This window comes from Petaurus breviceps, unplaced genomic scaffold (genome assembly GCF_028583685.1).
Source record: "Petaurus breviceps papuanus isolate PSGF00001 unplaced genomic scaffold, PetGlider_PUasm1.0 189, whole genome shotgun sequence".
NCBI lineage: Eukaryota > Metazoa > Chordata > Mammalia > Diprotodontia > Petauridae > Petaurus > Petaurus breviceps.
Genome location: NW_027185809.1, coordinates 16,575,597 through 16,592,291, shown reverse-complemented (window position 1 = coordinate 16,592,291; position 16,695 = coordinate 16,575,597). Strand labels below are relative to the sequence as shown.

Sequence of the window (16,695 nt, the reverse complement as noted above, 5' to 3'; positions counted from 1 at the left end):
AGAGGCAGAGCTTCAGGAGAAGACAAGGTACTTTGTATACAAAAACAGGAGTAATTTTGAGCATGTTAAAACTACTTGCGATCACCATTCTCCCCAATCTGATATCTCATTTACCTACTATACTAGAGGGGAATTACTTGTAAAACCAGTAGAAAATAATTGTGGTTAAAAAAATAAGTTTTCAGTGACATCTGTGTCATCCATCTGAATACACAGAATAGAGTTTTCAAAAGGATTGCAGGAAATAAAGCTATAAACCCATGAATAACAGTTCTTCAATCTCATTTTGTGCCTCCTGCTTAGCCATCAAAATATTACCACCAAGCTATTCTGGGAAGTAAATGTGGTCATAACATCTTCTCCAGAGTGGCCTTCCATGGCCCTGAACCTGCAGTGACTTTGGGAAAGGATTTCTGGAAAGAGCCTCAAATTTTTAGGATTGCCTTCTTGAGGAATCAAATCTCTGAGAGTGTTGCAGGATCTCTTTTCAATGTTTTCTAGCAGGTGATGCAGAGAGAAGTAAAGCCAAAAGAACAATACATATAATGATTCCCACAATGTAAATCTTAAAGACAATGTAAGGTACTAAAACTCAGATCTAATACAACAGTTAATGTTGGAACTATACTGTCAAAATTAAGGTGCACAGCCTTCTTTTCTTTGAAAGATCAAAAACTTGGCTTTTTAGGGAATGTGCTTTATATGGGGGTAGGAGTTGTTTGGATAGATTTGTTGAGAAGTGTTTGTTGTGTCAAAATAAAACATATTTCAAGAATAATGCCATTTTAGAAACTGAAATCTAGGATTCTAGCAAAGAGAGCTTTAGAGTTAGAGGGTCATACTGAAATTCATTTCCATTAAAATTCAACCCTCTTGATTAAATACTAAACAGCTTAAATAACCAGGATGAACTTCCCTTTCTCCTTTCAGAAACTTGAATAAGGTGATTAGAGCAAGGTTTAAAGACCCTAAAAGTGGAAGACAAAGTTTTACGCTTTAAGAACTGGAACTACGAAATTGGTTATCTTCAAGGGAACACAAACCTACTTCTTCTCCAGGATGACTGACTTCCTTGAGAAAAAGTCACTTCTGCTAACTTGCTAGAGAGAAAAACCAAAAAGGGAAAAACCTTAGAGGAAGCAGAAAAATGCACAATGAATGATTATCTTTTGTATATAAATGATTAAAAAAAACCCTTTTCAATTTAATAAACTTTGCAAAAGCAAAATTCTTAAAAATTACGTGGGCTTATAAAAACAGAATTTACAGTGATTTGTGTATAATCAAAGAAGACAAATCATAAAGCCATCTTGATTACAAATCTGAAGAAATTCTAATGGTTACTACATATTCCCTCCTTCCAATAAATAAGTTAACAGTTGCTCAATTTTTGAGCCCTTCCCACTGCTGTTCACAATGTTGATAGAAAATTATTTCCTTCCCTCTCATGCCCCCAAAGGTGTTTTCATACCTAAGTTGCATCATACCACACCACATTTATTTTTAGCTTTACAGAAAGTTTGGCAAGATGACATTCCCTTCTGGCTGACCATCTTTTCCGTACTTCCCCCAATGCCTGAAAGTGTTCAAATCTCTTTTTCTAGAGACCTTGGATCTCTTTTCTCTATCACAGCCTCCTCATTCTTCCCCTTTGACAAACATATATCTTGATCTCCTAATGCCTCCTTGCAAAACGAAAATGCTTCACGAACTAAGACATTGGGTTTGAAAGTCAAATACTAATTTTCAGATCTAGTTTCCAGTTTGCCTAACAGAAACTGTATTGCTTTTCTCCCTTTACTCCTTTGTTTACTCTAGATTCCTTTTGCCTTTTCATGGATTTCTGTGTAGGCAATCCAGCTGACCAGTTCCATGGACTTATAAAACCATATTTTATGTTTCAACATATACCAAATATTCACCATGCTCAGGTGACTCCAACCACTACACAGCAGCATTGTGAGTCTTTTGATCTTTACCCTTTTTTCTTCATAAATTTCACAGCAGCGTAGCTTTATCTAAGGAATATTAGTTTATGACCAACTCATTTCCTTACATTCTCTGCCTCATAATATTCAACTTAATAGGAACTTGATACTTCAGGATGCCCACCACAATGCAGGAGCTGGATCATGGCCCCTATAATGAGCAATTCAGAGGGAGTTTCAAACCAGTTCTGGCCAATGGGGCTTGTGACAAATTAGGTGTATACAATACCACTCTCTTCTCTTTCAACTAGAAACTGTTTCTACCTGAATGGCTCTTAGTTGCTCATCAATGAGAATTTATGTTAGTAGTGAAAGTGCAAAGCTCCTAAAAGCTATTCTTCTTCTTCTCCTATAAGCCTAGCCCTCAACATACGGGGCCAAGAAAGCACCTGCTAGGTTTTGTTCAAGTTGGATGTAAGAACTAGCACCAAAGTGGTTATAGTGCATATAATTCCAACTTAATGTCTTCATAAAGGTTGTACTGCAGCATCACCAAACTTGAAAACAATGAAGTTTATTAGGAACATGTACTCTCCCTGAACCTGAAAAAGGCCATTTCCCCCATAACCTCTCATTAGCACGAAGAATGCTTTAATGAAATACATCCACATTAAGTGCTTTATGAAAAAAGTGCTACATATAGAAAACATGGAAGGCTCACAATTTTCAAGAAAGCAACCATGCTCTTCTCATCAGCACAGTCAAGGGGCTGAAAGACTATTTCTGTTAGCTCTTCAGTCTGTTCACCCAAGAGCTACATCTCTATAATTCCTGTTTGAAACAGGATGAAATGCAGCAGTTATCCCTCGTTAAGACCAGAATGCCTATGACATGTAAACAGAGTGAGGTGGCAAAAAAATATACATCTATATATTCTTTCAAGTGGAGAACTAAAAGAAAATTCTTACTCAACAGTCAGGCGAAAAGGCTGAACACAAACATGCGTATGTGTGTAGGTGCATGCACTGGAGTGCGCACACATGCACACATACACACACGCACGCACGCGCACACACACACACATACACACACACAAGAACAAGTCAAATGTCTCAACAAGGATTTACTTTAACAGAACCTTGCACAGGTACACTATGCTCAAGTCTCATTAATAAAGGAGTCACTTGGATTTTTTTTTCTTTATACAGCACAAACCATTGGCCAAACACTTAGACCCATCGCTGAATGGAATGGAGCAGCATCACAGACACAACATTTCAGACCTTGGCTCTATGTGCCTTTAATACTTTTTTCCTTTTCCTCTGTATGTACTAAACAAGGTTTTTTTCTCACTTTTTCTTTTTCTTTTTTTAAATAGGGTTCTTTCTGCAAGCTCTCTTTCCCCCTCTTATATTTATCATGTTTTTAATTTCTTCTCTGAGCAGGAATTTTCTGAATCTGTGTCTTCCAATTCCCCCCGGTGCCTTTTGAGTCCACTTCGTCCATGGGTGCCCCTGCTGGCTGGCAAGTGAGGTTCAGTTGAGTCCTCTTTCATGCCAGTATTGTGGTCCTCACAGTCCATTTCAGATAGATGGCAGTCTTTGTGCAAGAGTGTCCCAGGCAGGAGCACGTTGTCATTGTCAGCATCTGAGTGTCCCGGGGAAGAGTGGATGACTGCCTCTGACTCCCCAAAGTTCTGTCCATTGTTGTGGAGGTGAAGGGGTCGAGGATGGAAGTGTCCATTGTTGTGGTTGGGGCAGACAGTTTCATGGTTCCTCTCCTCACTCTCATCAGACTGGGTCCTAGGATAGCTGGTAGATCCACCACTGAGAGCCAGGCAGGATCCTTTGGGAGCTGTGGACAAAGGTTGTTCCTCAGACTTGTCACTTATGGCTTTGCAGAGGGCTTTTCCATTGAGCTTCTTGGTCTCAAAAGTGTGTTCAATAGAGCTGCTACTGTTGGTGCCCTGGGATGTGCCTTCTTGTTCCTCTGAACATGGGTGGTTGTCACGGTCACAGCCTTGGCCATTACTAGGATTTGTGGTAGGACTGCCTTCTTTTAAAGCTTCCCTGCCTTGGCCTTCAGAGGGGAGATCCTGGCTGCCTTGGGGAGTAGTTACACTCAAACCGCTTTTACTGGAAGAAGGGGTAGGGTTGCTCTTCTCACTTGTTCCAGGTTTTCCCTCATCTGTCTCCCCAACCCCTAAGGAAGTCTCTTCATCTTTACCAGTTGAATATGAGATATAGGAGTAGTGGAGCCATTTGTAAGCTTTGTAAATTTTCCGCTCAACCGACTCCATATCAGAAGATGGGGACACCCGTCCTGGGTGAATCTCCATGTTGGAGGCACTGTGTTCTGGGGAGGAAGCTGGTGAGGAAGAGAGATCATCCACTTTGATCTGTGGGTAGTCATAGTTGTCTTCTCCAATATAGGTGCCAGCATGCTTTGCTGGGGCACCCGACCTATCGTCCCGTGGAGGCTTCTGCCGCCGTCTCATTGCGTTCCTTTGACGGGTAGAAGTGCGCCGCTCATTCAGCTCCTCCTCATCTTCCGTGCTGCTGCTGCTGCTGCTGCTGGAACTACTAGACTCATTCTCTTCAGGGCTAGGTGACCTGGGTCGGGGGAAAAGGTCAGTGTCCAGCTCTGCTTCACAGGCGTTCTCATCTGAATCCGACTCGTTGGAGAGGGCCAATAAGCGCCTGTCTTGGTACCTGCGCAAGGCAGACAGACGCTGTTGTCGGGAGGCCACATCGTCACATGAAGAGGGCGGGGGGGATGCTACCGCGGTAGCTCGAAAGGATCCCAGGCGGTAGGCGGCATCAGCTGACTCATCTGCCATGGGTGGTGGAGAATGATGCAGGGAGGCTGAAGACTCAGAGTCACTATAGCCTGAACGCTCACTCACCCCTGCATGCAGCTGTAGGATGGTACTTTCACTGAGGTCACTATCTGAATCTGAGCTCCAACCCTCAATCTCACGGCGTACTAGGGAGTCAAAGAAAGCCATCATCCGTGGGTCTTCTTGAACTGACTGGTTAGCATAGTCATGGGACAAACCACTCCCACTGTTCAATACAAGGCTGATATATTCTTCATGGGTATAGAGACAGCGGGAATCATCTTCGATTCGACCATCAAGGTCTCCAGTACAACCTGGCTGCTTATAAGGACTCCATATCTAGAAAGAAAAGAAAAAGAAATGATTTTAAAATATCTGAAAGTAAGTGAAAACACAGGACATAGACCTATGGCTTCCCCCCCCCCCCCCCCCCCCCCCCCCTCCTTTTATTTTATCCTTTTCTCCCTCCTACTATTAAAAAAAAATTAACATTTTATTGATGCCTTTTATCTTTTTACCGCATGGTCATTCCTGCCACTCACAGTGTGACTTTGGGAAAGTCACTCAACATATTTGGACTTCAGTTTTCTCATTTACAAAAAAATGCGAGGATGATCCTAGGAAGCATCTATGGTTCCCTTCCACCACGTTTTGGCTTAGTGAATTTGAGATGCTAATGGGATCACTCAGTTTGAGATGTCCAAAAGGCAGAGAGTAATGTGTGACTGGAGTTCAGAAAACTAGAGTTAGACCCTATAACTCTGGGGAGCATTTGCATTAATTGAGATACTAAATGAACCCACGAGAAGTGATAATATCATTAAGAGAAAGTGTAGAGGAAAAAGAGAAGAGGGTCCAGGGCAGGCCCTTGGAAGACACCCACGGTTAGTGGGCATGACATGGATGAGGATCTAGAACGAGGGAGTGAAGAATGATCATATGGTGGAAGAAGCAGGAAAGAGGAGAGTGCCCAGGAGGAAGTGATTAATAGTGTCACATGCTATACAAGGTCAAGAATGATGACTGAGAAAATGACATTCATTTGCCAATTAAGAAATCACTTGAAAGTTTCAGTTGAATAAAGAGGTAGGAAGCCAGGCTGCAGAGTGCTAAGAAGCATGTAAGAGAAGAGGAAATAAAGGCACTTTTTCTCAAGGAGTTTGGTTGAGAAGGGAAGGAGAGATACAGAATGACAGAAGGGATGGTTGGATCATGTGAAGGATTTTTTTTTTTTGCTATTTGGAGGGGCACAGCAGAACAATTGGGGTTAAGTGACTTGCCCAAGGTCACACGGCTAGTATGTGTTAAGTGTCTGAGGCCGGATTTGAACTCAGGTCCTCCTGACTCCAGCGCTGGTGCTCTATTCACTGTGCCACCTAGACGTCCCATGTGAAGGTTTTTTAAAACTATATACAGCCCCTATACCATAGCTCCCTGAGAGTTAATATTTTAGTCTGTTGATCTATATTCCCCAACTGCAGTATTGCTATTTTTTAACTAATAGGTATCACTTACACTTGCTTTAGGAAGAACAGTCAACAACCTACATTGCAGTTTCCTCCCTGGGAAGGCAAGCAGTGTTACCCAGGAAACTTGCTTAACATCCAAGGAGAACCAAGTTCTCCAACATTTTGTCCAGCTGCTAGGTTAAGGCCAGTCACAATGGCCAGAAAAAGAAACTCAGCCCCATCAATATCAGTGGGGACTTTCTGCTTATTCCCAACTTCACCTTGAAAAATGGGGAACAAGAGGCAGGCTCTGCTGCTGTACAACATTGCATTTGTTGGAATTAGGAAGAAACATGTGTGGGAGTTTTCGTTTCTGCGCCTTAAAAAAAATAAACCATCATAGACATTATCCACAACGGCCTCATGGTATAGGGAGTGTACTAACTGGAGGTAAAAAGAAAGGTGGGTAACCACAGAACACCATGAATGAAATCATCCAAGCATCACGGACCTAGAACTGGAAGAAATTTCAGAGATCACTAATTCTAGTCCAACCTCGTGATTTTACAGATGGAGAAACTGAAGCTCAAGGCAATAAGTGTAACTTTAACCTTGGAAACGGAATTTAAATCCTGGTTCTCTGAATCCAAGATCTCTGCTATTTACCCCAACAGGATCAGAAGCTGCAACAAGAACCAAGGTTTTCTGACACCCAAATGAGGTTTCCATCCATCAGCTTCTTCACAGGAGGGTGGTGGTATTAGGAAGGAGGCACAGAAAATACTGCACATGGCAGATGTTATGCAAAAAACCCCCAAGTTAACAGGAATTAAGCTGTCACTGCAAATGAGAATTATTAAATCCACCTGACTGTGACAGGCTAGTCCACAAAATGGCCCAGATAAGCTCATACACATTAGCATGTAGCTATGGCAATGCTGATTCTTGCCTGACAGGGTGACTATCTTTAGATAACTTCTAATACAAGTCTCCTGAACCTTCCCAAGTTTAGCAATGTTAGAACTGCTTCCCCAGAACTGAGCAGTTAAAAGTTCTTCTCCTCCTTGTGAAAACTCCACAGAAGCTTGCTCCAGCTTCCTCCTTACTTCATTTAGCAACTCCAGATGAAAGCATCACCACCCAGAAGATACCACACAATTCTGGGTTTGTGAAACAGCTTCCTGTTAACAGCTTCATCAACCCAATTCAACTCTTCAAGCTTCAAGTTTTTCACTAAGCTTCACTGACCTTTCTTTAGCTTCACAGGTTCATCTCAAAAGGATATGGGTGATAACACTATCATGAAATTAGCTGCCAAGAGAATTTTGCCCAGAAGAGCTTTTGCGAAATTCCTTAAGAAGTTCAATTAACTATAGCTTTTCATAATCTTTCACCTGATACTTCTAGCCTCTAAAGGTTAAAAGATCTTGAAAAGGAGTTCAAGTTGTGGTTTCAAAGCATTAACTAATTTTTCATCATCCTAGAGGTCTAGTCTTAGAGTAAACTTTGGCAGTTAAGGAGGAAGAATTGTCTAGAAATAGAGCCCTTGGCATAAGAAGTTCCACATTCTCCTCTTAGCCCTCTCTTATCCAGCTCCATTTTACAAATGGCTAAATAAAAGCTCATGACACTTTTATTTAGGCATAAGAAAATACCAAAGGAAAGAAATCATGTAAATAAATGAATTTGCCCTTTATAAAAAGCTTAGCCCAACTTAGTGAAGGCCTTCCTCATTTTCTTCTGATATTATCTGGTTATCCCTCATCCTGGACATGGGACCAAATAATTTTCTTTCCTTATTGTACAATTCCTTGATGACATATTTTACTCCTATTCTTTAAAATTCCTCACTGTTGCAGCCTGTTCATACCTACCATGTGCCTCTCCATTGCCATTAACTGATATTAATTTTTAAGTCTTCAGAATTTGTCATATTCCACGTTTTGCTATCTGGTAACAGTAGCAGAATGTTGGTTTTAAAAATATAGCCTTTAGTTTTCATGGGAAATTCGGGGCCATTAGAAGGAACTTTACAATGCCCATTCTCCTCCTGTTAAATCCTACACACAATTTTTTGGTCATATGCACTGTCTGTCCCAGATATACATACTGACGGACAAGCAGGGGTTCTTAATTTTTTGTGTCACAGATCCCCTTTGATAGGTTGATGAAGCATATGGATACCTTCTCAGAAATATGTTTTTAAATGCATAAAAATACAGAGGATTACCAAGAAATCTAATTGTATTGAAGTATAGTTATAAAATTCTTTTAGAAATTACTTCAAGATAGAAGATGACTAGAGGAAGTGTATCTAAATGCATAGTATAACGTAGGAAGACCAGTGGATCGTCTCTGTGTGGTTAGACAGACCTGACTCCTTTGACTGATGACAGATCTTTTCCAGTATGTTCCACAATATTCCAAGGCTTGTTGCTGTCAGCACAATTGTCATCTGTAGAGTACCATCCAAAGGAATCGCTCTTCAACTTGAGAGTCTGTATTGTATCTTTTCCATGACACTGGCAAACACCTTTGGTGAGTGTACAAACTACCTGTTTTGCCGAACAGTTATTTCTGTTGTTATAGCTTTCAAAAGAGTCTTGAATATTTTCGTGTATGGATGGGAGACACCATATTGAAAAAGAGCCTGTAAGGTGGAGCATTACTCTACTGAAATAATTTTTGAAAATCAACAATAAACACAGTTGGATCTTATATTCTTTATCTATTTCAATCAACTGAGAACTGGTGAAGATGCTGACAGTTTAATACATAGTAAAAATTCATCATCATGGGGCCCACAGGCTGCATCAGCATTGTGGCAAGACAGGCCCATGTACCCAGATCAGTCAATGACTGGACTTTACCTAAGAGCCACCATCTCCATTGGGGCCACAACCACTGTTCTTAAGGACCCTTTTCCAGGGCCTATGGAGGAAGGGTTCATCCCATGAAAAGGAGGAGAGCAAAATGCCAAGAGGCTTGAGGCAGGCCTTAAACGGTGGCTTCCATTTCAGCAGGTTCTTCCTCCAGGAGGCTATAGGAGGCATGGGTCTGGAAAGGTCTCTGCAGAGGGTGGGCCAGGAGTTTGGCCATGCAGTTGTGCAGCTCCACCTCGTGCTTGTAGCTGGTGCCTTTGGAATCCAAACCTCCAAAGAGGGCACAGGTCTCCTTCCAGCTGGTTTCCTCTTCTTTTTCTTCAGTACCATTGTGGATATATACCACATCAAAAAAGAAATATGGACACTGAAGCATCTTCTTTATAGGCTCCATCATGGCAAACTGGGCGTGGCAGGCACAGCGACTGTACACTAAGATGGTCTGCACTATGTAGGGTGGTGGGATGGTCTGGACATTCTCTGTGACTGGAAGCTCAATCTTCTGCTGTATAAGGTTAAACAGGCTGTCCAAATTGAAGGCCATGCAGGTAGCAGTTCTGAGGTTGTAGAGACAGCTGCACAGCTCCCTGGGGTCAGAAGTCAAGCCTGAGAGCCAAGTGGTGTCATCATTTACCACCACCAGGGCAAACTCGTGGCACTTGTCAATCTTGTGCTTTGTCCAAACAAACATCTCGATCATCTTCTGGGACACATTCAAAGCATTGGTCTTTGAGCCATTAAATGACTCCAGTTTTGGCAAAGACAAATTATCAAATATTGTTTTCTAAAGCCTTCTGGTTCTAAACTATTTTCATCAAGGATGCTCTTGATTTTTGTATTGATGATTCTCTAGAGATTTTGCATAAATCTTTTGTAGACATATAGGTTGATAGTTAATGATGTTCTCTTGGTCACTTTTTTTTGAGGTACTAATGTATGAGACTTTTCCCTATTCCTTTTATATTTTCCCTTTTAACCATTTTCAGATAGCTTATATACTGATCCCTCAATGCCCTAATATTTGTGTCACCTCCAGCACAGATCTCTAGATACACATAATCTAACCTGGCTACTTTCTTCATTTTTGTTCATTTTAAGAGGCATTTTTGTCTATCCAGCAAATACAATCAAGATTATGATATTAGGGGGCAGCTAGTTGGGGCAGTGAATAGAGTACCGGTCTTGGAATCAGGAGGACCCAAGTTCAAATTTGGCCTCAGACACTTGACACACTTACTAGCTGTGTGACTTTGGGCAAGTCACTTAACCCCAATTGCCCTCCAAAAAAGCAAAAAAAAAAAAAAAGATTATGATCCACTGTTCTTGACAGAGAGGTCTCTAAAAATAATTTTTACAAATATTTTCTATTTTTTCTATTTGTTTTCTTCTTCCCATTTCATAAGAATTGCCCTTAGGATGATTTTGTTTATTTAAGTACTTTGCAATTTTTTTTTCTTCTTCAAATGCTTTTACGTTCTACTGGTGTTTACAGGATGACCCTACTCACAATTGTCCATCATCCTTCAAAAGACTTTATGACTGAGTATATATTCTAATCCAGTGTTGCCCTGGTAGCCATTTCTCTTGACTGGCAAGTAAATCAAAAAGTCTGTATTTTCTGGGCTTTTTTGTTCTCTTCGTTGTGGTAATTATACAATGGCTAAAATTCTTTATAAAATTACTAAAATTTGTTTTTGTATAATTTATGTCCATTTTCCATTGTTAAACTGTCAAAAATTTATTACGGAGTTCAAGATTAAATTGTATCAGCTGTACACTCTTCCATTATTTTCCTTCTTGATTTTTTATAACTTGTTATATTAGCTTTGATAAATTAAAGGTCTGACTGTACACAGAGATTTAGGGATAATTTCACATCAGCAACATATCTTTTCTGGTCGCTCAGGTTTTGCTTTTTGTTTTGTCATGCTATTTGGGGCTTGCTGTTTCCAATGCCCTGTCAATTTCTGATATAAAGGTATCAGACTTCTGTATGGTGTGTGTCTCTGGCTTTTCTCTGAATCATGCTTTCTCATAGATTTCTCCCCGTTCTTATCTTTTTCCACCCTTGAATTGAAGTTGACAAGTATCAGGGTGTATGTTTATCGAATCTGAAGGGTCTTACCAAGTTGCTCATAGATTTTTCTCTGCTGTTTCATCCCTAACAACCATTTGCAATTATTTTCATTGTAGTCTTTTGGCAAATGATGACCATGTATTCCACTACTAAATATCCCACGAAATAATGGTTTTTCTTTCTTTTGGATGTATGATAAAACTAATTTTCAACTTTTTTCTTTGCTTCTTAAGGAGTATTTATGAACCATCCTTCCATTTAGGTGCAACTTTTTTTTTTTTTTTTGCTTTTTAGAGGGGGGAAGTAGGGCAATTGGGGTTAAGTGACTTGGCCAAAGTCACACGGCTAGATTTTGTGTTAAGTGTCTGAGACCACATTTGAACTCAGGTCCTCCTCACTCCAGGGCTGGTGCTCTATTCACTGCACCACCCAACTTCTTTATTCTGATTTTTTTTAAAGCAAGAATGTTGAGATTGATATGATTCAGCTCTAACACATCCCCTTTGATGGACCCCTTATAATAAACTTATGGGAGGACATGAATGAGAGTTATATACAGGAGGGGTAAGCATGTTTTACAATCCGTATCATTGCAGGGAATGCTCAAATCAATGATATCACAGATCCATTTGTATATTAAGCATAAGAAGCTAAATGTTTGCTGGGAGGATTACAACTGCCACCTTGCTAGCAAAACTTCCAAGTTTTTGATCTAGTAATTCTCATGTTCTAGAACCTACATTTCCCTAAAGGGAAACTCTGGGGGATAAGAAAGTCCAAGAGGGATGCTCATTCCTTAATTTCTTTTTGAGGGTCTTTCAATCTGGGGAAAATAATGAAACCCTCAAAGAACACATCCAGCAGTCTGTTTCATGGATGAATCAGTGGAATGGGTCTTTTGCAACAAGACCCTGTTCTCTTGTTCTACTAGCATTAAAAATAAACATCAAATTTAAAACCGTATTCAATTCAATGCCTAGTATGTGCAATGAGGTACAGGGGTACAAAGACAAACACAGACAGTTCTTGTTTTCAAGGAATTTATATTCTACATAGGATTATTTGCTTCATTATTTCTGAAGGCTAACAAGCTATAGCAGAAACAAAAGGAAAGCTATTTCTAACAAATGTGAAATGAAAGATAATTGGGGCAAAGTAGTATTCCATGACATGTACTCTTTGATACAGTGACACTGGCCTCTTGGCTATTCCACGAGCAAGATACGCCATCTCTCAGCTCAGGGCATTTTCTCTGGCTGTCCCCCATGCCTGGAATACTGAGTAATGGCCTTCCTAGCTTCCTTTAAGTCCTATGAAAATTCCACCGTGAGCCTTCCCCAATCCCTCTTAATTGCAGCGCTTTTTCTCTTTTAATTATTTCTTACATATCCATTATATAGCTTGCTTTGTCACCCCCTTAGACTGTAAGGTCAATGGAGGCAGGACCTGGTTTCTGCTTCTTTTTGTATCTTTGTGCTTAGCATAGAGCCCTGCACAGGGTAGATCCTTCATGTTTATTGACTTAGTATGCTGGATTCATGAGAAAAAAGAGGGGTAAAGAAATACTTTCAGGGTGAAGAGTTTAACTTTATAGGCAGGTACAAAATCTGGTTGTTTATTCAAACACTTAAATAGGAGTATCATTAAGTAATCCGTCCACTGATTTGTATATATGCAACTATTACATATTTCTTACAGCACAGTAATAATTGAATTTAAATCGTTTAGAAGACTTTCCAGCTGAGAAGGGAAAAGTGGGTGCTCTTATCATTACCATTTTACAAATGAGGAACCTGAGGCTGGCAAGGGTTAAGTGATCTGCCAAGGCTGGCTTTAATCTCAGGTATTCTGGAGTCCAGGTCCAGTGCTCTATTCAATCAAGGGTGTCTGAAAGACCCCCTTTCCAATACGTTAGGGACAGGGACAAGGATAAGGACTCAACCTGTGATTTCATTAGAACTGGGAACTCTCTCTTTATGCTTGCAGGTCAGCACTTTCTCTGCACCTGACAGGTTTGGGCACTGCCTAGCAGCAGAAAAGTGACACGTCCAAAGTCACACATCTAATTATGTGTCAGTGGCAGTGCTTGAATCATCCTGGCTTCTAGGCCAGTTCTCCGTCCAGGCCATTCCTTGCTTCCAGACGGAGGCATGGAACTAATGAGAGAGAGAGAAGACCTTCTGGGAGCAAGCATTCAGAAACCACAACTGAGAGTGCAGACCTCTTCCTTCTGAGGCAGAAAAAGGTACCCTTGGAAAGATCATGAAGAGAGAAGGGTGGGTAGAGCTAACTGGGGGAAAAAAGCAGTTTTATGGTGAGACTGGAATCTGGCTGGCTGCAGTCTGTTAGCCCTCTAGAAATAATCATCAGAATATTAAATAGCTCATACCAGTCAATCCACAACATTCCTGACAGGTGAGTCACCAGAGTGAATCCCCTTTTACAAAAGGAGCCAGACCCAGAGCATGTCCAAAGATGCCTCTGGATGAGGTGATTGCTGGCCAGGACAGGGACTCATCTCACTCTGCCTAGCAATCAGGCATCTAGCATTTATTAAGTGCCTACTATGTGCTAGGCACTGTATTAAATTTTATTCCACCATCTCTAATTCCCACAGAGATGCAATTTCCAGTTAGACTGCCACCAGAGTAAATATAATTTAAATAAAACCAAGCTCAGCTTTAATTGCTTCCTTGTTTGATCTTCCGTCTAAGTATAGGTACTACAATTTCTTAAAAAATTCTGATTGAATTCAGATTCAGATTTACCATATCTTGGTGTGGTGATCCTAATCCCTTTGGTATAGAAACTAACAACGGAGCCTTAAATGTCCCATCTTCTGAAGGAGTGATCTCCCTAGCTCAGTGTGGTTGGTCTTATGCAAAAAACATTTTCTTCTTTTCCTTTTCTGAGACCTTGGCTGGCTTCCCAGCAGTGATCTTAAGCTTAAGAACTTCAGTTGAGTCAACAGTAGTCTGTGGGATTCAGCACATAAACAAGGCCAAACAGGAAGCTCTATTCTATAGGAAGTGCCCAAGTAGAGCTTCTCTGGAGCAAAAGAATTATGTCATCTGTGCCTAGCCAGAGTGTGTTTCGGTGCCAAGACTACAGTTAATCAGTCAAAAGAAAGGTTCAAAGAATTCAAGAGTCTGAGCAAAATCCAGTAAACTGCTAAAAATTCTTAAGGGGAGGAATCTGCAGTCAAAAGAGGTATCAGAATGTCTGAATTCATATTTTTAAAAAGCCCAACAAATAGGTTTTAATACCAAGGGAATCCTAATTATCATAGAGATATCAACCAGATAAGTCACAGGGCTAACAGAAGACTGTCACAAAACAAAAACTGACCCAAAATTCATTTAGCAATAAGCCAGGAAAGAAATATCTAAATTCCAGTCATAAACAAAGTCAGAAGTCTATGTAAAAGGATATGTCAGGGAGGTTGGGACCACAGATTTGGAAAATCAGGCCATTTGGGAAAAATTTCTCAGGATAATATGTAAAGTTATGCAAATTAGCAATGGTTCCCAGGGTTAAAGCAGCAATAGATTGAGCTTGAAGGAAGTTAAGACTATGGGCAAATATGAGTTATGATTTCTTTCTTTCTTTTTTGCTTTTTGGAGGGGGTAGGGGGAGGGCAATTGGGGTTAAGTGACTTGCCCAAGGTCACATGGATAGTTTTTGTGTTAAGTGTCTGAGGCTGGATTTGAACTCAGGTCTTCTTGACTCCAGGGCTGGTGCTCTATTCACTGTGCTACTTAGTCACCCCCTGAGTTATGATTTCTACCACTTGCATTGTACCTTTTGAACTGCTGTCTACTATCAAATTTAAGATAGTTATGATGACACATATTTTAAAAAATTCTGCCTAGGAAATATTCTTTATCCTTTATAAATCGTTCTGGTTGGTTAATATGCTTTTAGAACAATAGGGGTATGAAGGTTTTGAAGGCACTGAAGAAAATTACTTTCCCAATCCATTAACCTCTTGCAAACACACCACACACTCAGAGAAGTTGACTATTGACTTATAGGGTCAAGAAAGATTTCTCAGTAGTTAAAATCATATGGATGTTCCCTAAATGACAAAATAACAGTCAACATGAAGTGTGAGTCCAAGATGGAAAGATGGCAATCACAAAGACCAAATGTGGAAAGTAGTCAAGGTTTCTAGCCCATGGAATGTGAGTGATGGACACTGGGCCATCTTACCATAGATATATGCCAGGATGGGTGTCTTATTTGCAGACTAAAAATATACCTTGGCAAAGAATGATTTAATTCAGTCAATATATAATTCATTAAAGTTATTTCAGTTTTATCAAATGACCTCAAACACAATTGCATGCAATTTTTTTGTTTGTTTTTCTGTGTATTTTGGCCAGTGGTTCTCAGCATCCTTTTAGAGACTTGATGAATTATGGCAGCAATCAATGGGAAATGGAAAAACGAGTCTTAGAAAACATATTCCCTTAACCTTGACATGAAGTCTGTCAGGCAAAATTAATAAAATTTAAGGGTAAGACACAACTGGAAACAAGGCAGCAATGTGAGGCAATATCTGGAAGACACTTAAGCGATGACCAAAATATGATTTTTTTGGTTTGGTTTATTTCTTCATTTTGAATTTAAATACCATATAAGCATTCTAATATATAAAGCAGAACAGAAAGATGATTGTGCAGGAAAGTGTGAATCTCTATTATGTAAAGATTGCTTTTCCTTTTACAAATATTATAAAAACACATTCCCCTCAACCCCCACATCATTCCTAAGATCATCCTTGATTAAACACTTTGGATTATGAACCCTATCTGAGGTCTTGTCAGATTCCATCGAACTCAAGTCACAATACTATGGCAATTTTTCTTTGAAAGGCAAGAATAGAGTTCTGACCTTGATAATCTTTTCCACACCAGAGGAGCAGATCATGTAGGTGTGGGGATTAAACCGGACTTGGTTGACAATCGATCTGTGACCTTTTAATACCATGAAGGCTCCATTGACCACCCTGCCAATGCCACCTGGGAAGAAAGAAGAAAAAAATCAAACAAGGAAAATGAATGGATGGGAATGTATTCCAGGTAATGTCAGGCAACCAGCTTTGGGTCTGAGATGTAATATGTAAAAATATAACACCAGCAAAATACTCTATCTTGAAGATAAAGTTGCTATAGAAAGAATGAAGAAGAAATATCTCTCAGCATATGTACTCTTACCCAGTACCTTTATTTAGCCTTTAAACACTGCCCACACCTACCCACTGTAATTCCATTGTCAAGTAAAGGCCATTTAAAACTTTTTTTTAAAACTTCTGATTTCTGCACTTGGCTTAGAAATATACTGGAAACAAATTAAATCGACCAGTTTGGCAAGAAGAAGCAAATGACTTAACGGTGGGCTTGAATTAGAGGCAGATGTCAATAACAGAGAAAGGTATTTCTAGGAATGGCACTATCAAATGTATTAGGCCAAAAACCAGTAGGAGAAAATGGAAGAAAAAGACCATATCACTTCAAGT

At 40.1% G+C, this 16,695-nt stretch overlaps 1 protein-coding gene and 1 pseudogene across 2 annotated transcripts in view; both read right to left on the bottom strand.

Annotated features, from left to right (window-relative positions):
• Nucleotides 1-2,486: 2,486 nt before the first annotated feature.
• Nucleotides 2,487-16,695, bottom strand: part of DCAF5 (DDB1 and CUL4 associated factor 5) — a 163,632-nt gene continuing 149,423 nt past the window's right edge. For both annotated transcript variants that reach the window (XM_069092005.1, XM_069092006.1), the window contains exons 8-9: nt 16,071-16,198; nt 2,487-5,106 (exon numbers count right to left, since the gene is read on the bottom strand). In XM_069092005.1, the coding sequence (XP_068948106.1) occupies nt 3,346-5,106; nt 16,071-16,198 (1,889 nt within the window). In that variant the 3' untranslated portion in view covers nt 2,487-3,345. The remainder of the gene's footprint in view (nt 5,107-16,070; nt 16,199-16,695) is intronic.
• LOC138164309 (BRISC and BRCA1-A complex member 1 pseudogene) lies at nt 5,129-10,455 on the bottom strand (annotated as a pseudogene).